This window comes from Ambystoma mexicanum, chromosome 1p (genome assembly GCF_040938575.1).
Source record: "Ambystoma mexicanum isolate Mex_15411 chromosome 1p, UKY_AmexF1_1, whole genome shotgun sequence".
Classification (NCBI taxonomy): domain Eukaryota; kingdom Metazoa; phylum Chordata; class Amphibia; order Caudata; family Ambystomatidae; genus Ambystoma; species Ambystoma mexicanum.
In genome coordinates this window covers 1,111,981,331-1,112,006,083 of record NC_090921.1, presented here as the reverse complement: position 1 = coordinate 1,112,006,083, position 24,753 = coordinate 1,111,981,331, and the positions used below count along the sequence as shown (strand labels likewise).

Below are 24,753 nucleotides of genomic sequence, written 5' to 3'. Positions count from 1 at the left end.
AGAGGAGAACAGCAGGAAAATTGTTGGTGTTAATGGAGCAAGTTAGTATCACAGTTGGTTAAATGTAGCATCGCATTCCATGTAAGGGGGTAGGATCGGGAATGTCACGACACGAGTCACCTTGATAATAACGTTAATCGCGCCTTGAAACACTTGTGTATAGGCGCGTTACAAATGCCATATCATATCATATATCATAACTCGCACAATGTGCACCATGCTAACAAATGGGTTGGTCAAATCGCAATTCATTACACATTAATTGTGGAAAATATTGCACATTAATTAGGGCGATGATGCTAGCAGAATGCAGTTCCTGTAAGTTTGTAGAGTGAGGGTTTGCACCATACAAATCACCTTGAAAACACAGTTAAACTGGCAAATTACATTCCATATTAGAATAGGATAATGAAATCACAACTCTTGTACAGTTTGTTTACCTAGGCGGAGTGCATTGTCTGAGTCGTCAGACTGGTGCATATTCAGTATAGTGGTATAATAAGGTGATTTGGCACAATATGGATCATTTCAGTGATCCAATTCCTTTAGAATACTGCCTTCCGTGTTAGGGAGAGGAATGGTAATTGATACTAGTAGAGTGGTGCCAGTATTTGTTCGATGCTGCGGCGTATGGCCACATTGATCAGTATTTGCCAGCTATTTGTGCTATGCACGGTTAGTTCATGTTCATGTAGGTGGGCGCATAGTATTCTTCCAGAAGGCGGTTAAATACGTGATGGTACAGATTACGGTACCCAGAATTGCAGGGCCTATGTTGGCCAATCCGCAGCCGCAAAGGATGCGTTGCTAGGCAACTGAAACGCATAGAACATAGGCGTGCTGGGGGATCATGGGGACCTTAGGTGTTACCAAAGATATAAGGGATAACAGAGGAAATCGTGGCAGTGTGCTCACAGATGTATGAATAATGGAATGCAGGGCAACTGCGTGTCCGGCCGTCGGCACGTCCCACCACAGACAGACGATGGGCCTTAGGAGCCCGGCCTTCGGATGGTCGGTGGCAAGAGGCCTATGGTGGCCAATCAGCAGCTGCAAAAGATGCTTTTCTAGGCAACCGATCGGCAACATAGGGCGACGGCCATCTTCACGAAACCGTGTGAGTTTTGGCTCGGTAAATACGAACAAAATGAGGCAAAAGCTTTGTTGCTGCAATCGGATGGATCGTAGGTTTCAGCTGGACTGGGCAATTAGATATGGCAATATGTGTATCAAATCACACACTACGCTTTACCCAAGTTGGTGTTGTCTCAGGCTTCCGTCGTTGTGCAGAGTGTGGAGAGACCAGGGACGGGCTCCAGCCTTCCTCCCTGGACGACGGCAAACTTACAATCAGACAGACGCAGACATACGATGGGCCTTAGGAGTTGGCCTTTGGAAGGTTGGTGCCGGCTAACGCCTTCTGGTGATTCCGGAACAGGCAAGAGGCCTATGGTGGCCAATCAGCAGCCGCAAGGGATACGTTGCTAGGCAACCGATCGGCAACACAGGACGGTGGCCATCTTCACGAAACCATGTGAGTTTTGGCTCGGTAAATACAAACAAAATTAGGCAAAAGCTTTGTTGCTGCAATCGGATGGAATGTAGGTTTCAGCTGGACAGGGCAATTAGATATGGCAATATGTGTATCAAATCGCACTACGCCTTACCGAAGTTGGCTTGTAAAGCCATTGCCCAGCACAGCTTATTCTTACTTGATGGTCTGCATGGGTCCCTACAGCCAGGCAAGGGTCCTCTCTGGAGACAAGAAGTAGAAGACCAAATCTACAAAACCAAGATCTAAGAATGAATTCTAGAGACACTCGAGCCCTGACACTGTGAGTGATTGAAAATTGCTAACACGCTGGTGTGAATGTTAAGCACCCCAAAGACCTATTGCAAAACCTAAGGAAAAGCCATCCCATGCATTGTTATACGGCCTATCATAGTAGGGACCCCCCCCCCCTGTCGAGTTTACTCTGGTATAAATCAAAAAGGAGTCTTCCGACTGTCGAGAGAGTGGTTTCACAGGACTTCCTTCTTGTGTCCTATGTTTGTAACTGATTCTAGTATATGCTCTTTGAAATTACTTTGTGTCGTTCTGGGATTGATCCATCTTGGCTTTGTGACATGCTATATTGTATTTAACATATGTGTTTATTACAAAATGATTCTTCAAAACATAAAATAATTTAAATAAAATAGTAGATGCTTTTAAATCGTACTGGAAAAGGAAGAAAAGACTGGAAATGTGTTTCACTTGGGAGTGAAGATCACTGATTTGTGTGTTGTGTTTGCAGGTGGTGTGGCTGCCAGTTCATCTGTGTCACTTGGGATAAAAGGAGAGGAAAACCATTACCCGAAAGCTCCCCAGGAAAAAGCCAGAAGGGAAAGCAAAGAGTGTCTCAACACAGGTCAGGCAGATATGATATGATATGGCATTTATAACGCACCTAGATGATATAGTGGTTGTGCATGGAATGTACTGCTTTCATCTTTCTGCTGCCTGATACTTATTTACAAACACTAAATGCAGCTGCATCTAGCAAAGGGGTTTGTCGGTTAATTTGTTGCACGCATACTTTAAATGGAAACCATATATTCACATGCTTTTTCGCATAAATGTTTCATACAACTAGTGCTTCGTCAGGGTAAACTTTTTCTTTCAACAAAGAATGTTTTATTGTGAACTTCTCTGGCTCTCATCACATAAAAGCGATTCTTGTCTCCAAAACGTATGACCAAAACAAAGGTGTCTAGATGGTTGTGGTTTTCTTGTCTGTTCCTTAATCAGTGTCGGTGTTGGGCATAATTTACTTCGGCACTGATCCTGGCATTAAATGAGCATTCTCATCACTTTTCCTTGCTTCCCTGCACTGCCTCTCTAAAATGGCTTTCAAGGTCTAGCTGTCTAAACTCATGTGCACTACTGCTGACTGGCCCTTGTTTTGTGCTGCAATATGAGTCAGCACTCCCTTTTGAAACCCTCTTGTGTTACTTCTAGTCAGGTTCTGTAATGGTGCCATTATGGCGACAGCTGTATTGCCTTATGTCATCACCCAGCCTTGTATTTGCATACAGTTATACCCTAGAAAAACACGTCTGCTTTGAAATAATATCAATGCTCATTTAGTCTTGTTATAGAGCAAAAATGCTTGTGTTTAAAAACTATGGGCCTCGTTAGAAGTTTGGCGGTATTAGCTGTGCTAATTCCTCAAATGGAATTAGTTATCACCAGTGGTAACTGTGGAATTTCCACCTGATTGAGTTGTAGTTGGCATTCAATTTGAAGTCCCAGTGGACTTCAATGGGAAATGGAGGAATAACCTTCAAAGGTAAGAAAGATTGTTGGTAGTTCCTCCATTTCTCCATGCGTGTGCTGGAGATATGGTTTCTAGTACAGGTTTTCAACTCGTAATCGGGAGGAATGAAAATACTGAAGGACATTACATTACCTCTTTTTTCACTTACCTCCAGACTCGTAAGAGGCCCTGTGAGCCTTATTTTATTTATTTATTTATTTATTGTTTGCTTGTTAGGCGCTCAGACTGCAAATACATTCTGTTTCAAAGCAAGCACAGGGCAACAGGGAGGGAACATGTGATTTAAAAACATTACAAATACACAAATATAAATAGTGAGGGGAAGTAACGGACAAACCTACTATGCCTTGTGAGTATTCAGAACATGCAAGTGCAGCAAAGAAGAGGACAGTGGGGTAAGTGCTGGGGTGTCCGTGCTCGTGGGTGAGCCATAGATGAAGTGCAAGGTAAGGTAAGTGTTATAATGCCTGGAGTCACATTGGGTGGAAAAGTGCGAGTCTCCAGGGCGGAGGGTGAGCCGAGGCAAGTGCTGAAGGTAGACCAATGCTGGGAAGATTGGGTGTTATTGGTCAGGGGCCCAGAGGATGCATAAGGGTCCAAGACACCAATCACAGCAACTGTGAGGTTAGCAGAGGAGGGAAGAAGGAAAGGAGGAGAATCTTGAGGTGCTTTCGAAATTTAAGGTCTTGCTCAAGACGTAGAGGGAGGGGAAGGCAGTTCCAAAGGAGGGGTGCAGCTGAGGAAAGCGAACAACCTCCTGCTCTCTGTTTAGCTAAATGCTTTACACACAAGGAGTTGGTGCCAGAGGAATATAGAAGTCTAGGAGGAGAGTATTTTGTAAGAGAGAGTTGCAGATAGAGTGGTCCCAGACCCAGGCAGCCTTGTGGATGATGCAGAGGGATTTGAATTTGATGGTGCAGGAACCGGGTGCCAATGAAGACTTTTTAGGGCAGCAGAGATGCAGTCCCTGGGCAGGAGGCCAAGGCTAATTCTTGCTGCTCTACTCTGGATTAGCTGAAGGGGTCACAGAGTGGAAGAAGGAAGCTTGAGGAGGAGGCTATTGCAATAGTCAAACCTAGAGAGAACCAGGGCTCTGGATACATTGAGCTTCGGGGGAAAAGTGAGAAAAGGGATACTTCCTTTGAGAGGGAAGAGTTGAAAGTGGGACTTCTTGGCAATGTCATGAGTGTGAGAGAGGAGTCAAAGATGACTCTAAGGTTTCTGGCTTCAGAAGAAGGAGAAGGGGGAGAGCCCATGGAGGGAGGCCAGAGAGAAGGGAAGAAGGAGGGAGCACGGATCCCAATCAGAAGGATCTCACTTTTGCTGGCATTGTGGCAGAGATCATTGGAAGTGCTAGCAGGCCTGGATGGCACATAGGCAGTCAGGGATGAAGGAAGGTGCGAGTGAGTCAGCAGGAAGTCTGAAAAAAAGTTGAGTGGCATCTGCATAACACTGGAAGTTGGGGGAGAAGTATGCGATGAAGTGTGCCAGCTGAGCAAGGTAGATGTTAAAGAGCCAGGGGGAGAGGATAGAACCCCAGGGGACAGCACAGGTGGAGAAGGAATTGGGAGAGGAGAAGGTGCCCAGGATGATTTGGGAAGAGCAGTCCATTAGGAAAGAATTTTGGTTGAATAATAATCCATCCATTCATGAGACTCAAGTGATCATGAAGATCACCCAGGCTTACAGCACAGGGAATCTTGATTCCATTTAAGACACGGAGGCAAGCATTATGCTTTAAACTCTTTAATGCCACTGTTCAGCCTTTCAAATATCAAAATGTTCCTGTTTTTTTTTCCTTCTTTTTTTGAAAACAGTAACTAACAAAACTTCCACCACAAGGGACTACAAATCCCGACAAGTCCGCTGTGTTCCTGTAGTTTTGTTTCCTGGAAAGTTACCTATCCTGCGCCAGCAACATCCCCATGTCATGTTCGGCTTAAGGCTCCTCCTCTTTCTTTGGTGAACAACAATTAACAAGTCTAACTGACAAACCATGGTTCCACGATGTCCCAAACACGAACTCTGCTCGAACCTCGGAACCAACTACAGCACAGCAAACGACAATGCTCTAAGCCGGCCTGCTACACACCTCTGGCTACGTCCCTCCTTTAGCCGTTTTTATACCCGCCACCTTGGAACAAGGAACAGTCAGGGAGGGAATACCCCTCCTCATATTAGCACAGCAATACAATTTTTAAATGCACAGGCCACAGACCCATACCATAGGAAATATAACAATCCCACTATCCACTTATCGGACGTGGGATAATGCTCGCCTCCATGTCTTTAATAGAATCAAGAATATATGAGCTGTAAACCCGGGCAATCTTCATTCTACGTCAAGACCAGAGGCCAGCATTATGCTTGTTCAAAGCTATCCAACACCACTGCAGCCACAGAAGACCGTCTTAATAGTCGCTTCTGTAGACCAATCTGCTTCGAGATGTCATGCAGAGGTGCTCCTGAAACAAAGGCCTTGTACGCCATAGCTCCCCTAACTGAGTGGGCTCCAAATATCTCCGAATCCATGCCTGCGAGTTGTATAACTTCCCTTACACACCTGGCTATGGCAACGGAAGCTACCGCATGAAATGGTTTTCTATGAGCAATCAGCAACTGATGTAACCCTGGCAGCCTAACGCCCCCAGTGGCTTTCTCATGATCTTTAATGCACCATGCCACACACAGCTTAAGCTTACCAGGGAAATGCGAGTATCAAATTATCGACAACCTGCTTTTAGTCCTAGCGATGAGGAAAGCCGCCCCTTCTGGGTAGAGCATCTTCCTGTTAATCTCGAAAACCTTCACATCAGAAACTCTCCTACATGACACCAAACATAGCAACATTGCTAGCTTACTAGATAGTCTGTGAGTTGACAACTTCTCATTACTTGGCCATTGCTTAAAAAGGCTGAAAACCACCTCAACATCCTAGAGCATGGAATACTTTGCTGACGGAGGCTTACGTAACTTCACTCTGCGCAACAGCCTATACACAGCCGGATGATCCCCGACCGCAAAACCGTCCACCTTCTCATGCTCTGCGGAAATGACCGACCTATACACCCATATGGTCCTGAAAGCTCGACCGTCTTGAGACTATACCGCAAAAAAATTAAGAATCTGAACTAAAAGTGCTGAAACGGGATGAACCCACTGTAGATCACACCATTGCTCCCATTTCTTCCGTGTGGTGCCATAGCTCCTAAGTTTAGAGGGAGCCCACGTGTCCCTGATAACACTCAGCAGCAACTCCCAACAGACTTGGTAACTCCCATCTTGGCCTGAAATTCTGTACCCGAGAAACTGCGGGTTCCCTGCTGGAACCATTGGATGCTCTTGGCCCTCTGGGTTTCTCAATAGGCCCCCTGGACAGGAATCATCCAAGGAAAATCGGAAGAAATTTCCATCAGAATTGGAAACCACGGTTGCGATTTCCACAGCGGCACCACGATCACCATCTCCATTCACTCCCTGCGGACTTTCGCCACCGTCCACGCCAACATGAAGAACAGAGGGAAGGCATAATGCACTCCGCCTGCCCAGCTGTGGAGGAATGTATCTGTCCCCAGTGCCCCTGGGGCAAGCCTCCAACTATTGTACCTGGGTGTCTGAGCGTTCAACCTGGAGGTGAAAAGATCGATGTCTAGTTGCCCCCAGACCTCCTGCAAAAGTAAGAACACTGCTCTGTCTAACTTCTAATCGCTGGCATCCTCCGAATACCCAGAGTTCCAGAGTGAAATCACGTTCTGGTTCCCGGGAAGGTACTCCTCCACTATAGCTATCTTCTTCTCTAGACAATAATGCCAGGAATCCTTTGCTAGCTCCACTAATGTTTTCGATCGGGTCCCTCCCAGGCGAGTTATGTACCACTCTGCTGAGATGGTGTCCATCTTCAGCAGAATGCAACAATTGGCTCTGTCCCTGGCAAACGTTCACACTGCAAACAAACCTGCCAACAGCTCTAAGCAGTTTATTTGCCACCTCATCTCTTCCTTGGACCACTTTCTTCTTGTTTGCAGCTGCCTGCATCTTGGGCCCCAACCGGATCTGCTCGCGTCCAATCCTATAACTAACTTGTGGCACGTCTGCGAAGATGGCCCTGTCATTCCACGCCTCCATATTCTGCAGCCACCATCTTAACTCTAACTTCCTGTCCTCATCCAACGATACTAACTGATGATATCTCACTCCCCCATGCAAGTGCCTGATCTTTAGTCTTTGTAATGCCCTGCAATGCAAAGGTCCTGGGAATATGGCCTGGATTAACAAAGCTAACAACCACACTACTCTGTTCCAAAGGCCTACTCCTCTTTTAAATGCCTCGTCTGCAGGCTCTCTCTCTCCCCTAGCCACTCACTTACTGTGGCTACTATCTATCGGCCACCTGGTCAGATCTCCTCCTTCCTCTCTGAGTGGGCGGACCTCTCCTCCTCACTCCTGGCCTCAACCACTCAACTCCTCCTTCTTGGAGACTTCAACATCCACCTGGATACTTCCTGTCCTCCCTCTGGAGTCTTTTGTGACTTCTGTGACTCTCTCTCACTCACTATGCTCCCCTCTGGCCCGACTCATGCTGCAGGGCACACTCTGGATGTTCTGATCTCCTCAGACCTTCCCCTCTCTTTCCCTCTCTCCACTCCTCTCTCCTGGAGTGAGCACTGTCTCCTCTCCTCCCACCTCACCCTCCCTAACCCTCAGGCCAAGCCACTTCCATCACTGCCACCCACCTTCTCGGTCATCCGACCCATGAAGCGCGTATCAGTTGAGGCTTTCGCCACCACTTTCTGGCCCCCTCCCCCCTTGGCTGACTCTCACCCTGACACAGCCCTCTCCACTCTATCTCTGCTACTCTTGATATCCTTGCCCCTGTCATGAGAATCCGCCTGAAGCCCAAAGCCAAGTGCAACTCCTGTTACGACTCAGACCTTGTCACCCTAAAACACACTTGCAGGGTGGCAGAGAGGAAATGGCGTGCCTCAGGTTCATCCGCTGACAAACTGGCCTGCCGCCTGCTGCAAAGGCAATACCGGCGCTCTGTTCTAACCAAGAAAAGAGCTCATATCCAAGCCTGCGTTTCTGCTGCATTTTACAACTCGGCTGAACTCTTTAAAATCTGCAAGGAACTGGCCAATCCTGCTGCAGTCTCTACATCTCATGTCCCTTCCCAGGCCCCCTGAACGGCACTGGCTTCTCACTTCATCTCTACACTCAGGACATCCTGTCCTCACTCCCCTACTCCCTGCTCTTCCTCTGGCTCTTCTGCAGCCACCTCTCCCCCTCCTTCTCTGCCTTTCCCCTGTTCTCCGCAGATGAGATCTCTAGACAAGTCCGATCTATGAAAGTCTTGTCGAAACAGGTTCACCCCTGTTCCTCCAAAACTATCAAGGACCACATTGACTCCCTGGCTCCTACTCTGGCTGATTTCTGCAATCACTTCTTGCCACCAGAGTCTTCCCATCCCCCCTGAAGCACTCCCTTGTGCACCCTCTTCTTAATAAAGCCTCTGCTGACGACTCCTGCTCGGCTAACTATCGCCCAATCTCCATCACTCCCTTCCTGGGCAAGCTCTTGGAGAAACTGGCCATCTCCCAGCTTAATCTCCACACTGAATCTGTTGGTTGTATTCATGATCATCAGTCTGGCTTCAGAGCTGCCAGAAGCACGGAAACTGCTCTCCTGAACATCCGTGAAGACCTGCTCTCCAACCTTGACTCTTAACACCCACTGCGTCCTCATCCTGCTTGATTCCATCCTGATCAACCGTCTCCGTGATAACCTGGTTATCACTGGTCAGGCTCAGGCTCTGGCGTGACTGACTTCTTTCCTCTCTGACCGACCCTCCCAGGTCTAACTTGGGTCCTTCCTCTCTGTTATCTTTTTCTCTACCTGTGGTGTCCCCCAGGGGTCTAACCTCTCTCCCTGGTTGTTCAACCAATACCTGGCACCCCTTGCCCACTGCATCGCCTCTCTGTGCCCCAACTTTCATTGCTATGCGGATGAAACCCAGCTAATTTTCAGGCTACCGTCTGCCTCCTCCTCTCCTCCTCTCCTTCTCTCATCTCTGACTGTCTGCTATCCAGGAGTGGTGTGCCGCCAATGACCTCTGCCTTAATGCCAGTAAGACTGAGATTCTCCTCATCGGCACACCCATTCCCTCCTTTCCTGTAGCTCTCTGGCCAGCTTCCCTTGGTCTTCTTCCTGCTCCCACCTACAAGGCTAAAAACCTCACAGTCTTCTTCGACTCTCCATCTCTCCTTACATCTCTGACGTCTCTAAGAAATCACACTACCAGCTGCACCTCCTTAGAGGTATTCTTCCTTTCCTCTCCTTCCCCCAGAAGCTCACTGTCTCCAGAGCTCTGGTTCTCTCTAGGCTGGACTATTGCAACAGCCTCTTTCTAAATCTGCCTGCTTCTACTCTACGCCCTCTGCAACTTATCCAGAACAGGACTGCAAGACTTGTCCTTGGCCTCAAGCCCAGGGATCGTATCTCTCCAGGATTGAAATCTCTGCACTGGCTCCCAGTGGCTGCAAGGATTACGTTCAAAACACTGCATCGTCCACAAGGCCTTTTGGGGCCTGGGCCCTCAATACCTTCAACTCCCTCTTCCTAAGTATCTTCCTTCTCGAGCTGGAAGGACTGGCACAAAAAAGACAGACTGTATGTCTCTAGATTAACATACTTGGATCAAATTAATTTGGGGTTTTACTTCAATGATTTTATTTTAATGAGATCGGATGGTCCTGGCCATTTATGTTAGCCTAAGTACATCTAAAGAGGTTTGTAGTTAGCAGAATAGAAATGCACAATGGGTTTCCTATATCGGGTTTAAAGCTAATTAAATCCCTTAAAATGTGTTCTTTAAAAATAATCGCTCTCATGTGCATATGATAGTTGTATTTAGATCCGACCCCTTGAGGTTTGTAACTTTCCTTAACTCCAATTACCCAATGTTGTGCGTCTTTAAATTTAAAAGGGTGTACTGGCCTTGTCATGAAAAAATATCATTTTCTTCCTCTTTCAACTTCAGTTGGGCATATATATACACCAATGAGCCAGTTGTGTGTATTCCTTACTTAACCAAACTGTTCAATGCCATTTTGAAGCAAAGCATGGTTGCTGTGTCTTGGACCAGTGCGGATCCCCCAGAGATGATCCCTCCAATTATAGACCAATTTCTCTCCTGGATGCAGCGGAGAAAACCTTTGCTAGGGCGCTACTATTTCACTTGGAGAACTGGGTCCAAGACAGCCAAATTATAAATCATTGTCAAGCAGGGTTCCGCGAGGGCTTGAGCACAATAGACCAAAGCTTACGTTTGCGGCTAGTACCACATTTGAATCTGTCCCGAGGTCTCTGCTTTGCGAGATTCTCGGGGGGCTTTGGCACTTTTAAGAGCCATACAGAGCCTGTACACGGGCAATTTAGCGCTAGTACGTTACGGCATGGATGGAAGAATTTCTGGTAGCATTAAAGTCGACAAGGTCGTCCATCAAGGGTGTGTTCCAGCCCATTGCTTTTCTGTATTTTTATCAATGGGGTCATTGAGGAGCTGTTAAGATTGAGCACCGACGAGCCCATGCTTGCTGGTGAAAGGTTATATGTATTGCTATTTGCAGATGATGCAGTCTTGTTATCCTTGATGCCCATGGTCGTCTGCAAATAGTTGGCCACATTTATTGATTTTTGAAAGACGAATGGCCTGTCTCTTAATGTAAGGAAGTCCAAATAATGATTTTCAACACCAACGCCATGAGGCGATGCAGGGATCTTAAGCTGGCTTCAGAAGAAAGCCTGATAGAGCAAGTGTCTATGTATGATTATTTAGGGAACAGAGTCACGACCACATGTTGTTGGGCACAGAAGGTTGAGAAGGAGAAGACTACACTGACCAGGTATGGGGTGCTATCGCCAGATTCATCGCCGACCGTGGCAACGGACGGTTACTGTCACACTAAAAGCACATGAGGCACAGGCAAGACCGGCGTGACAGGCGGCTATTTATGGGGCAGAGTTGGGGGGGCAGTCGAAGACTCTTCCCCCCCACCCCCCTTCCCGGCGATCATGAAGAAAACATTCTTAAAAAATATTTTGGGCTTGCCAATCTCTACCCCAAACTCATTAATGTTGCTTGAAACAGGGGATATAGTTGATTTGTTGGCTACGCCCCGCACTCCACTGGGTTTGGTTATGGTCCAATGCTAAGCTTGCCAAATACATAGACGCACTAATGGACGTTCTATCCGAAGCGAGGGGCTCCAGCCTGAAGTGGGTGGTTCATGTAAAAACCTCCCTGGAAGAGCTGGAGCTCACGAGTATTGGTACAACCCCGGCTCTTGATATTTACTCTAAATCTATGGTCAAAAGTGTTGCGACCGCTAAGGACTTGCGCAATATTTATACAAAAACTCTTTTCCGTGTCTTTGACACGGTATGCTGCACTTAAGACTCATGAAGGTTCTGAGGATTACCTTGACTGTTTCCCCCAAATCCGAGAGGGCACTGTTCATAAAATATTGGTTTGGTACACTCCGGATAGCAGTAAAAAAGCACAAGTGGTGCACTCATGTCCCCCCAGGGTGCCCCTTGTGTGAAAATGTACTCGAAGATTTTTGTCACTTTTTATTATGTTGCCCTGCGACCCTAGCCCTGAGGAAGAGGTATCTCAGGCCTCGCTTTAGGGCGCGTGGTTGCAGATCTGTAAGGGAGGCTATAGTTGTTTGTTTAAATTCCACCGACATCTTTTTTTTTTTTTTTAACTTGCAAATTCCTCCAATGGGATTGGAGAGGGAGAGCGAGGAAGCTCCAAGGGAGCGCGCCAATGTTTCGTACTGTAGAATGAAGTCGTCTTGCCTCAAACGTCTTGTTCATGGAACGTATATTCCCTTGCACTCTTGCGTTGTCACTCCCCCCACCCAAATAATTGTGTATTTGGGTGGGGAGAGTGAAGGTTTTGGGTGGGGGGTATTTTGGGAATTGTAACTACTATATGGATTGAGTCCAGTATGTTTTTATGGATTGTATCACATGTGTTTTATGCTGCTTTTATGACACTTTGTCGAAATAAAGCTTTTGTTTCTGATACACTAATTTTTTCAAATCGAATGTTGCCATTTTTAATTGAAAAATAGAGGGATTGTGTGTTAGGGTATGAAATAAAGTGGGGGGAAGTTGGGGAGGCTGCGGTGTCTCCTCCCGCATTTTAACCCCAAAAAAGGCCAAATTAGTTTTTAAAAAATTTGGTGTTTTGTGCCATTTTTTTGTTGTTGCTATTTTAACGTACAACCGAAAATCTACCAACACCATGTTTCCCGTGTGGCCCTAGAGGGATTGTGTATATATGTGTGTGTGTGTTGAATAATAAGTTATTGGGACAAAGGATTTGTATTTGCATTTTGCCTTTATTGAGATTTTTTATAGCGCTTTAGTCAAAGCGCTTTACAGAAAAATTAAACAGCAGCACAATATTTGCAAGGCGAAAGGTAACAAACTGATCTGGTCATGTGTTAAGAGTCAGAAAGAAGTGAAAAGAGATGAGACTTTAGTGGGGTATGAAAGGGGTTGTAAGTGGAAGAAGAGCCTGCAGTGAGGGGAAGAGTTGTTCCAGTGAAGAGGTGCCAGTAAAGAAAATGAGGGAAAATGGTAGGCAGCGCAGAGTGGTTTAAGAACAACCAGGTGAAAACTAGAGTGGGATCAAAGGGAGCAGGAGGGGGAGTAAAGGAAACGAGAGGAAAAATAAGAAGGAGCGAGTGAAGGTTTTTAAAAACAGCAGAGATAAAATGAAACAGGAGCCGCGATTTAAAGGGTGGAATAGGAGCAGGTAACGGCAAGGAAGAAATAAATGCGCAAGTAGGAAGACAGAAGAGGAGATGGATAGCAGAATTATAGGTAGATTGAAAAGAAGCTGGAAGACCAATGAAGAGAGCTGTGAAGCAGTCAATCCGGGAAAGGGCAGAGATGAGAAGTTCAGAGGCATGAAAGGAGGGAAAGGGGCAAGCACGAGGAAGACTGAAGAGAAGAAAGCGACAGCTACGTGCAGTGAGATTCTAAGGCCCATGCAAGATTCGGCAAGTCCTGGGTGAGGCAATTCACACTAAAGATGGCAAAGTATAAACTAAAGGAAGGAACGGTGTTTTGTAAAAATAGTATTGGGATTTGTATCTGCCTGAATTGATAGGGCATGTCAGGATGTGGAATGTAGAGTACGCCCTCTGGAATGTTCCATGGAGGGGACATTTTGTCAGTTTGAGATGTAATCCAAAAAGGCATTTTGAAAGTGTCGCACTGGATTATGTTGTTCCTGTAACCTACCACTAAATGTAGTAGAGCATGGCTAAATCAGATCATCTGCCATGGTTATTCTTTTGGATTTCTATCTCGGTTACATATAACCTGTTAAATATTTTCGGTAGATGCAGGTCCAACATTCTAATATTTGTTTTATACTTACTATCCTCAACTGTCTGTAATACATATTCTTGTTTTATACGTAAATCTAATTTCTGTTTTTAAACACATTAGGCCTCATTATAAGTTTGCCGGTCTGGTGGTAACAGAGCCGGCAAGCAACCACCGTCGTTACTACCGGACCGGCAAACGACGAGTTGTGCTTGCGGGTGCCTTTCTGCCTGCCAGGTCTGATCTGGCAGGCAGAGCGGCACCCACGAGCACAACTCATCGGATGCCCTGGCACCATTCATGAAGGGGGACGGACCAGGTCCGGAATGCCCCTGTACGTCCCCATTGCCGAGTGGCGGTAATTTCACATTGGCAGCAGCCGTGCCGGTCTTACCGGCACGGCTACCGCCAAACACATAATGAGGCCCATTGACTGGTGATTGAAAGCTTTTTTTTAATTTATTTTTTTATTTTATTTTTTAAATTTCAATTTTATTGGTTTTTAGATGAACACTCCAATATTCAAATACAGACGTTTCTAGTAAAACATGTCAGGAGGAATAAAAGGACAATAAACATAGTACAAATTATCAGCTATAAGATATATGTTCTTCTCAGTAACATTTCTAATACTTTCCCCCCCCCCAAATAAAACCCCGCCATGTATACCTGTGGGCGAGGACAAGATTTCCAGTGTTTCTTGATGAGGTCTTTGGTAGAACCATTACAGTAAGTGAGGGCACACATTAGTACGTTGTGACTTTTTGCAGGTGTTGTCAACCAGTCCGTTGAATGTCTATTGTGTTTTGTCATATCGCGCACACATTTCTTCATGCAATATACTTATTGCGAAATTCTGACTATTCGTTATCAACAGGAGTACGGTCCCCATGAAGGGCTGCAGTTAAATTGTCCATTCTAAATATGTTCCAAGAGACACCTATCCACTCAGTTTTAGTAGGGAGGGTTGCCCTCTTCCAGACAGTCGTGAGGCAGGCCCTTGCGGCCAGCAGTAGGCCTAGAATCATTTTAGGTGCCTTAATGATTGCCTCCTCCATATCAATCAGACCAAATAAGAGCAGCAACGGCTGTTTATCCCTCTCTTCCCCATCTAGCTCTTTAATCCAACTGAGTACCTCGTCCCAGTATGCTTGAACCGCCTTACATTCCCACCACATATGCCAATAGTATGCTTTTACAAACTGCGCCGTGGCGCTGAAGATATGCATCATTGAGCACACTATGAGTGACAAAGAGTGTTTATTACATGTATTGTTTTAAATTTAAATGTATTGTCATTTAAAACAATACATGTAATAAACACTCTTTGTCACTCTGCCTACTAACTCACAAATATGCAGACCATAGTGTGCTCAATAATGCATGTCTTCAGCGCCACGGCGCAGTTTGTAAAATGGTTTTGTTCTCTGCTAGTGTAAATTAAAACCCTTTTTTGTCAGCTATCTAGCTCCGCTGCAAACCTGGTGACCCTATGTCACGCCTTTGGTTAGGGTAGCTTTGACTCACTCTCGTTTCTACTGTACTTTCAGAGATGGAGTAAGGATCTAGGAACTCTGTGCTTTTTGTTTTGCAACTGGAATGCCAATAGGGATTTCCTGGTAGCGATAAAGTATTCTGTATTCTCTGGGGATTTTAATGGGGAGCATCTGAAACAAGTAAAGTATTTTAGGCAAGATTACCATTTTGATGGCGTTCAGGCGGCCCATCCAAGAGATGGTCAATCTAGACCATCTGACCATGTCTCCCTCTAGGGTAAGTGATAGTGGAGGGAAGTTGGCCTGATATAGAGTTCCGAGGTCCCGGGTAACATTAATACCTAAATACCGGAGTGTAGTTAGGCTAACCTTCATCCCTAGGGGGGCAAACCGCTCTACTTCTGAGTCTCTGTTCTTGTTGATTTGGGAGGAGGATTGATTTCCCTATGTTAATCTTGAGACCCGCTAATTGACCGTATGTCTCGATTATGTCCATTGCTGCTGGAACGGAGCTTAGGGGGGTCTGTTAAGTGTAATAGTATGTCGTCGGCATAAAGGCCCAGTTTATATTCTCGCTCCCCTACCCTGATTCCTTTTAACCCTTTCATCAAGCCTCAGTTTCTGCACAAGTGGTTTGAGGGACAGGACAAATAATATTGCTGACGGTGGGCAGCCTTGCCTTGTTCCCCTCTCCGGTTCGAACAACCTAGAATAACCACCATTCACTGTCACAGAGGTCTTTGGAGACGAATATAGTGCCTTAATGGCACGTCGGAGCCTCGGTCCCAATCCTATCCAAACCAGCACCCTTTCCAAGAAATCCCAGGCCACCCTATCAAAGGCCTTCTCAGCATCCAGAGATAGTAGAGTTGGCTCACCGTTCGTCCCCTTTGCTTTATGTATCAAGTGGAGTGTTTTCCTCATTGTGTCAGCTCCCTATCTCCCCATTACAAAGCCAACTTGGTCTGAGTGTAATAATCTTGGCAGGTGTGTTTCTAATCGGGCTGCAATGATTCTTGCCTATATTTTAGCGTCAATGTTGAGGAGTGTGATGGGTCGGTAGGATCCGCAGTGTTTTGGATCTCTGCCTTCCATCAGAATAACTGTAAGAAGGGCCTGTGCAAAGGACGGGGGAGCTCGGCCTGTCTCGAAGACATTGTTGAATAGGGTCATCAGAAAGGGGGTGTGGAGTGTAGAGAATGTTTTTTTTATAAAAACCAGATGTGAACCCATCTTCCCTTGGGGCCCTCCCTGTTTATAGCTGCTTGATAGCGTCTAAGACCTCCTCTCCTGTGACTGATGCTTCCAGGGCTTCAGCTTCTGTGTGGGTCAGTGCAGGGAGCCCTGCTACTCTGAGGTATCTGTCAATACTCCCCGGTAAGGGGGGGGGTCACAGGTGTACAACTCTTCATAGAAGGAGGCAAACACTTCCTGTATTCCCTCCGATGAGGATTCTTTTATATCTTGGAGAGTGCTATCGGTTCTCTCTATAGAGTCAACCCATCTTTCCGCCCTTTGCGCCCGGAGCCGGGCTGCCAAGAGGGTGTCTGCCTTGTCACCCTTTTCATAATATTTCTGTTTTAGGTATTGTAGGGTCTGGGCGATTTTACCTACGTCGAGCGCCCTTTAAGCTCTTTGGCTTCGGGGATATGTTTTGATCTTTCATGTGGGGATGACTGTGTTAGTTTTTCCGCCACGTGTAGTTTCTCCCTAATGTTTTTTTCCAGTAGGGTGCATTCCCTCTTCTTTCGAGCCCCCTCACTGATGAGCATACCCCTCCACGTAGCCTTAGCTGCCTCCCATACGGACACCTTCTCAACTTCCCTGGTATCATTACTGATAAAGAATTGTTTGATTTTGTTCTCAAAGTCTTCCCTGAAGACCGTGTCCGACCATAGTGATTCATTGCATCTCCATTTCATGTTTCAAGGTGCAAGGTCTTCCCAGCCCACGTTCACCATTACCATGTCGTGATCTGACCATGCAATGGGGTGTATGTTCGTGGTTTGGAGGATTCGCAACATGCCCTCGGAGAGGAATATATAATCAATTCGTGTGAGGGCGTCATGGGGGATAGAATGGAAGGTGAACTCTCTGTCCGATGGGTGTAGGAGTCACCAGCTGTCAGTAAGGCCGTATAGGGAAAGGGTCGCTTTAATTTCAGCCTCATCCTGTGAGGGCGGTGGGTTATGTGCATCATTTTTAGTTTGCCTGTCCAGGGAGCTCTTCATCCACGTGTTAAAGTCACCTCCGAGAACAGTGTGGCCCTGTGCTGTGTTGAACACTTTCTCAGCCATTTTGTGGAGAAATCTTTTTTGCCCCTGATTGGGCGTGTAGACCGTGGCAAGGGTGATGACCGTATTATGTATAGTACTCACCACCAGTACTGCCCTCCCCTCCATATCGGCCCAGGATGTTAGGATCGTCATGCAGAGTCCTTTCCGAATTAGAATCCCCACACCTGCCTTTTTTGAAATTGCAGAGCTCCAAAAGGAGTGACCCACACTGCCACTAGGAATTGCCCTCTCTTCACCCCTCTGATAGCGTGTTTCTTGAAGGAACAAAACATCAATGCCAGATAGTTTGAATTCTCTGACTACCATGGATCGTTTTGTGGGGGGGCGTTCAGGCCTTTTACGTTAAGTGTGCATATGCGTGATGTAGTAAGAAGCTCATTACATACGAGCGTGGAATTCTACACAATGATCCCTACACAATGATCTCACCAGAACTGTACTGTGCCAAATTTCAGAAGAGAGTGTCCGATTTGAATCCCTCTGACATCAACCCTTGCGCCTATGGGCGTGTTCCCATTAAGGTACTAGGTTTCGATTGGGTTGACATAGAATTTCAAAGGCGGAGAACTCTTTATGTGCCACACAAGGGTGATCCAGTCATAGGGTGGGACGAGCAGGCTGCCCTAGAAATAGAGGTTCGCCCTGGGAAAGCCGTTCCAGTTTTAAGTGTGAGTGAAGAGGGTGGGGACGGTAAGGATTTTGATGCACCCTTGACGGCAGAGTTACTTCAAAACAGGATTCCCTCTGTTTTCACATCCAAGTTAGGCAAGTTGCAGGGTTTCGCACACAATATAGTTTTGAAGAGAGGTGCCACTCCTGTTGTACACAAGGTTCGGCGGGTCCCCATTGCTGCCCGCGACTCACTTAAGGCGGAGCTAGACAAACTCATGGAAGCAGGAGTGATTGAGGAAGTAGAATCGTCGGAGTGGTTGGCGCCTGTGGTTCTGGCACGCAAGTCGGATGGGGGCATGAGAATGTGTGTCGACCTCAGAGACTTAAATTGCAACATCTGGATCGGCGGGCATCCCTTGCCAAACATCAGCGAGGTGCTCTCTTTGGTGGTGGGGGCATCAGGTTATTCCACCTTTGACCTTTCCTCTGCCTATCATCAGATAGAACTTCACGACGAATTACGTCCTCTCACCTCTTTCATCACCCCATTTGGGGCATTCCGTTTCCACCGAATGCCCTTTGGTTTAGCTTCCGCCTTTGCTGTTTTCCAGTGAGTTATGCAAAAACTGTTCACAGGTGTCAGTGGTGTGGAATACTTCCAAGACATATTGGTTTGGGGCAGATCACGTAAGGAGCACGATGAGAGTCATGCGGGTCATGGGTGTGTTAGAAAGGACTGGTCTCACAGTCAAGATGAGTAAGTGCAAGGTGGGTGTGGAGAGTGTAACTTACCTTGGATGCTGAGGGGATTCATCCTAAGGAAACGTTAGTGAGGGTGTTGCGTGAGGCGCCTCCCCCCGATTAATAATAACCAGTTGAGATCCTTCTTGGGCCTAGCCGAGTATTATAGCAGATTCGTAGGGGGGTTATCCCAGGCGTCTTCAAGGATAATTTGTTGGATGGCTGATATGGGAGAATTTAATTTTAAGGTTGAGTACGTACCTGGTCAAGGAAATGCTGTTGCTGACTGTCTCTCCCGCTTTCCGCGTCGGGGGGGGCGCGAATCAAGTCCAGGAGTTGTCCGGTGACGATTGCCCCTTTAGTAGCTGGCGTTGCTCCCGCCATTTGCGAACAAGTTTGGATCGAGTAGTGCAATCTAGACCCAGTATTGAGTAGAATCAGGTCCGCCCTTAGAACTAGTGTTCGTTATGAGGAATTGTCAAAGCTGTTTGGTCATGTGTGGCCAGAGATATCAGAGGGCTCATGGGGTATCGCCGGGGGTTTAAGGTTGGTTCCGCCAGAGTCACTCAAGGGCAGGCCTGTAGAGTTGGCTCATGAAGGACACCTAGGAAGGTCTATGACTAAAAGGAGGCTCAGGGAGGTATATTGGTGGCCCAGGATGGATGAAGATGTCGGGAGAGTTGTCCAGGGCTGCGCTGCATGTTCAGCCAGCGACAAAAGCAAGGCGACCGCTGCCCAACCTATTCATCCTGTGGCAATACCTAAGGACGTGTGGTCCAAAGTAGCTGTAGACCTAATGGGACCGATAGATTCCTTGGGTGGTGGTTCGAGATTCTTTGTGGTGATGGTGGACTACACCTCCAGGTGGGTGGAGGCCACAGTGCTAACTTCCGCGACGACTGAGAAAGTGATTGACTTCTTTTCTTCTGTTTTCGATAGGGAGGGTGTGCCCGCTGGTGTGGTCACGGACAATGGTCCTCAGTTTGTATCAAGTGCCATGCAAGAGTTTTTCTCTAAGTTAGAAATTCGCCACCATAGGGTGTCCTTGTATAATCCGGAGGCCAATGGGCTGGTAGAGCGCATGAATCGCTTTGTGAAGGGAGCCATACAATTAGCGCTTGCTAATTTTTTGCCGTGGTGCAGCGTGGTGTCTGAGGCACTCAAGGGTTATAGGCTGACGCCTTCAACTTTCACGGGTTTGTCCCCATTTGAGCTAATGAGGGGAAGGAAACCTGGCTCTAAATTGAGGGTTCCTGCTCTAGGTGGAGGTGGTCGGTCACAAGTAGATATGCAAGAAGTATTGGACAGGGTGCGCCGTAAACAGGCGGCCTTTTGGCAGGTCCAACTAAGACAGAGGAAACCCTTGCGAGTGGAAGTTGGGGACCAAGTTGTCGTGAAGAATCCAAGGTTTGTAGCCAAGGGTTTGAGCAAATACATGCAGCCACGTTTGGTGACCAAGATTGGCCGAGGTTATGTAAAGTTGGAGGATGGTACAAGACGTGTGACTATTGTGAAAAAGGGAGGTGTGGTGGTGCAAGAGGAAAACGCCTCTGGCGTAGGAGGCAATGAAAGGGGTCTTGATGGTTGTTTTCCTGCTCAGCTGCCTGTGATCCTTGACCTGGAGGGTGACGGTACTGTGGAGGGTGGCGGTACCACTGAGGTCGTAAATGCAGAGGATGGTGCTCCAAGGGATACTGTTTTGACATCTGAGGGTCAAGGATGTGCTATAGATGCACCTACGGGTCCAGAGGGTTCCGTGGGTGGTGGTGAGGGCCCCGAGGGGGATGCTGGCTCTACGTCAACTTGTGGGGAGGCAGCAGTGACAAACCCCAGGGAGACTAGCTCTGATTTTGATATTCGTAGGCCTCTTCCTGCTAGGGTCAGGAAGTTTCCTTCTAAGTATAAAGAGTTTGTCCTGAGTTTTATTACAGGGTAATCATTTTCGTTGTGGTGTGTCCACCGCTCTTTTCCATTTCCTTCCCCTCTCCTTCCTGGTTTCTTGTCCTATCTTCCTTTATCTTGGGTGAGTGTTGCTGAATGTATATCCATTGTGTGTGTGAGGGGGGAAGAAGTGTAGTAAGAAGCTCATTACATACGAGCGTGGAATTCTACATGTAGAATTCCACGCTCGTACTTCCAAGGTTCCAATGTTGTTTACCTTTGTGCAGTGTTCCATACTGGTCAAGGGGAGAGAGCTGAGGGAGCTGGGCACGGCTGCTACAGGTTGATCAATAAAGGTGTTTCTCACTCCCAGTGTGTTCTCCGTCATTACACATAACTTGCCGTTTCTAAGTGTGGTAGACATTGTGAACATGTGGTGTATATGTTTGTGACAGACATGCCTGCTTTAATGCCTCTATTGTTACGTGTGGTTGTGTGCTTGACCCTTTGCTAGCGAATTGGGTCATGAGTGACCTCCAGAAGGTCGATGTTTGGTCTATTCGCTCTATGGTCAGCTTGCTCAGAAAACTGTCCCCATCCCCTTCTCGCTCCCGCCCATCCCTCCCGTCGGCTCCAACTCGCCCATTCCCCTTACTCCCCACCCCCAACTCACGTGGCGTCCGATCCGGCTGGTTAGCATCACCAAGTCATTCTCGGACCACCAGCGGGAACAGCACAATGAGCGGTCCCACTCATGTTGTGATCAAACTAAAAGTGAGCCCCCAACGTTCCCCCTGTATCATAAGAGATCCACATTCATCAGGAATGCGACCTGGGCATCAGATAACATGTTGGCGGAGGCCCTGCAACAAGCCTCCAATACCATACCACGAAAACAATAATTTTACCTGGATGAACCTCGGATTCCTCATATCCCTCCCCCTTCCTCTATGGTGCCCTTGGCATTTCGGTTTTCTCCCTGCAATCGGATGAATGTGAGCCGTACATGGGCCACTAGTGCCCAGCTGCGACCATGCCCTAGGCTCACCATCAAGTGTTTCACATGAAGCAATTCGAGCGGATTGAAGGAAGGGTCAGTGTTCCATGTCCGGAGAGGCATTCATCCTCCTGAACTTTCTGGATCCTTGTATTCTCTTCCGGCGTGGTCCCTTGATGCGCCATTCTCTGTCCTTATTTCTTTGCTCGCCGAGAGTGCTCCCTCTCCATGGGTGCCCAGTAAGTCTGCTGTGCGGCTGGAAATGTCTCATTCGGAGATTAGATTCATTGCAGTCTCCTCCCATTCAAAAGTTATTTAGAATGGGTAGCCCAAGCGATTTGTCCTTTTCCTTGGGCATTTTGGTGATTGGTAGACCCTTTCTTCTGATCGCCAGTGTGAGGGAGGATAGATCCTGGTAGATGGAAATATTTGACCCGTCCATTGTTATCTGTGGTGTGTGTTTGGCTTTTTCTAGGATTCGAGCTCTGTCTGCGTAGTTATGAAATCGGGCCAGTACTGTTTTCGGCTCACCCAGCTTGCCGCCAGCTCTGTGGATGAAGTCAATTTTAGGCTTGTCTATTGAGTCGTCTTTGAAGAGTCGCTTCATTATGGCATGTAAAGTTCTTTTTAGGGCCAGTTCGGTTTCACCATCCTTCTCCGGGATACCGAATACGCGTACGTTGTTGCGGCGCTACCTATTTTCGAGATCGTCGATCTTTAATCAGATTTTTTCATCCTTGTTTTCGATCCCTGCGAGTCGTTGGTCCCTTTGGGTCTCCAGAGTATTTAGGGAGGCCTGGTTGTGCTCAACTTCCTCTAGTCTCTCTTCCATCTTGTCTATTCTGTGTGTAATTTTGTCTATTTTGCTTCCGATGTCCGCTCTCATGCTTCGCATTTCGGTGAGCAGGTCAGCAACGTCCGCCTTGGTTGCGGCCGCTTCTGGCCCTGCGATGACATGTTTGGGGCACTGGGTGGGCTGCGGGCGTCGTGGAGCGGGGAGAACCTATATATTGCTAGCTTTCCCTTAATGTCCATGGACAGCAGGTTCGGAGTGTGGGTGACGTCCCATGTAGCAATTAGCGATCTTGTCAGGAGTGTCGGGCTTGTGCTGCAATTTGAGGGCGTTACTGGGTGGCCATATAGGGTGCCGATCTGCTGGCAGGTCTGCTTCCGGGTCACCGCGTAGCGTTCTCCGTCAAAAACTTCAGTGGCGTATTTGCACAAGGAGTGGGGTCAATGGTTTCATCTTCACCAAGGGGGCCTATCAGGATGACCCCAGAGTGATTCCAGGATTGAAAGACTTTGGATGTTGCCTGAATCGCCCAAACATGTTCTCTGAAGAGTTCTCAGGCTCTATGTGACTCTTTTATGGTAATGTGTGGAACCCAGTGGGCCGTGGGGGGTGCCCGTGATTAGGGATAGCCTTGATGAGTAGGGTGTGGGAGATCAGAGGAGGGCACCTGCTCTGCACCGCAGGGGCCCAAACTTGATCACTCAGTTCGGAGTAAGGTCCGTTGAGGTCTCCTTGAGTGCTATCCGTGCGAGGGACACGCAAGGTCCGTTGGTGAGGTTATGTTGTTTTTGTACCACTGTGCAACAGCGTGGGTGGAGAGCCGTCACTTTATAGCTGTAGGGTCGCTTCTCGGTGTGCCTGGTGGTTCTGGAAAACAGGGTTGGTGTGTCCCCCTAGGCCACCTGGTAGAGCGGCCAAAGCAGTAAGGGACTGGGGTGACGAACCCCACGCCGTAGTGGTCCACCACAAAGACCAACCAACGCTATCAAGGGGATTTCGGGGGGGGGTGCTGAGGCTGCAGGGCGAGTCCCACCAGGTGCATATAGTGCGTGTTGATTACCAGCTACTGTTTACTGAGAAGCTCTAGTTTCAGGGTGACTCGGGTTCATTGTATTCCTAGTGTCATACCCCAGTGCTAGCTATGATATTCAGGGATGGTAGCTCAGATAGTAGGCATTTTCATGACGTTTGCAGGGACTGCGAGAGGTGCTGGGTTATGCAACCTCCTCTAAGGCCCACCTTACCCCTCTACTGGGTTCTCGCTTCCCAGAGAGCACCGCACTCTGGTAGTTCTAGGTGTGTTCACCGTAGGCTTTGTGTGTCTCAAGGGGTTGCATAGGCAGGGGAGCTGCTCTGTGTCCAGGTAGGGGGCCTGCAGACCACTTCCAGGCTTAGAACACGGCCGTATAGTCTAAGTGTTCGGCATGTGAAGGTCCAATTTAGAGAGGGGTCCGCTGCGGGTACTGCAGAGGTTGTTGTCGTCCTAATGTTAGATCATTAGGTGCCCCATCAGTTGAAAGTCTCCCCTCGCAGCACTCAGTGAGGGCGCGCACAGTGCTGAAGCTGGGTGGCCGCCGCAGCCAGGCCACTCAGCCTCCGGGGTCCCAGTCACGTCGCAGGGTGGAAGTTTGGATACACCTTCTCTTTGGCGCCGCGGGAGCAAACCAGCTCGGCAGCGGGTGGTGCGGTAACTCGCAGGACCGAGATACAGCACACTGCGGACTTAACATGGTGTCCGGGCTGGGTGATACACTGCCTCTAGGGTACAGCCCGCGGCATGGGCTCCGCAGCCGGGACAGGGGCCACGCGGATCACACTGACCTGCTGGTCCTGGGCTCCCTCATCGCCGAGTCGTGTGGTGGGGTCGCTTCACACACCCCGTGCAGCCTTTTGATACCGTGGGGCTCGCTTCCTCTCATGAGCTCCACGCTGTGCCGGCTACGGTCAGGGGACCACCTTCATGGGCCTTGGTTTCTCGTTGCGCAGCTCTGATTTACGTCAGACTTTTTCTCAGCCGGGGGGGGCCTTCCGATTTCAATGGGCCTCATCCCGATTTCGGCGGTAACCCTTAAATCCGGCGGTAGCGCTATTATCGCCGGATTTAAGGGTCTGCCGAATCAGGGCTTTGGCGGATTTCGCCCCAGCTGTGAGCTGGGGGGAAATCCGCCGAAAATTCCCGATATTACCGCTGGCGGGAAATCCGCCGGCGGTA

General features: G+C 47.9%; 1 protein-coding gene across 3 annotated transcripts in view; it reads left to right on the top strand.

Annotated features, from left to right (window-relative positions):
• LOC138448954 (zinc finger protein 773-like) overlaps positions 1-24,753 on the top strand; it is a 205,067-nt gene that overhangs the window by 135,383 nt on the left and 44,931 nt on the right. For 2 of the 3 annotated variants that reach the window (XM_069604733.1, XM_069604732.1), the window contains exon 4: positions 2,298-2,411. The exons of the other annotated variant lie outside the window; for it this stretch is intronic. In XM_069604733.1, coding sequence (XP_069460834.1) covers positions 2,298-2,411 — 114 coding nt within the window. The remainder of the gene's footprint in view (positions 1-2,297; positions 2,412-24,753) is intronic. 3 annotated transcript variants of the gene reach the window in all.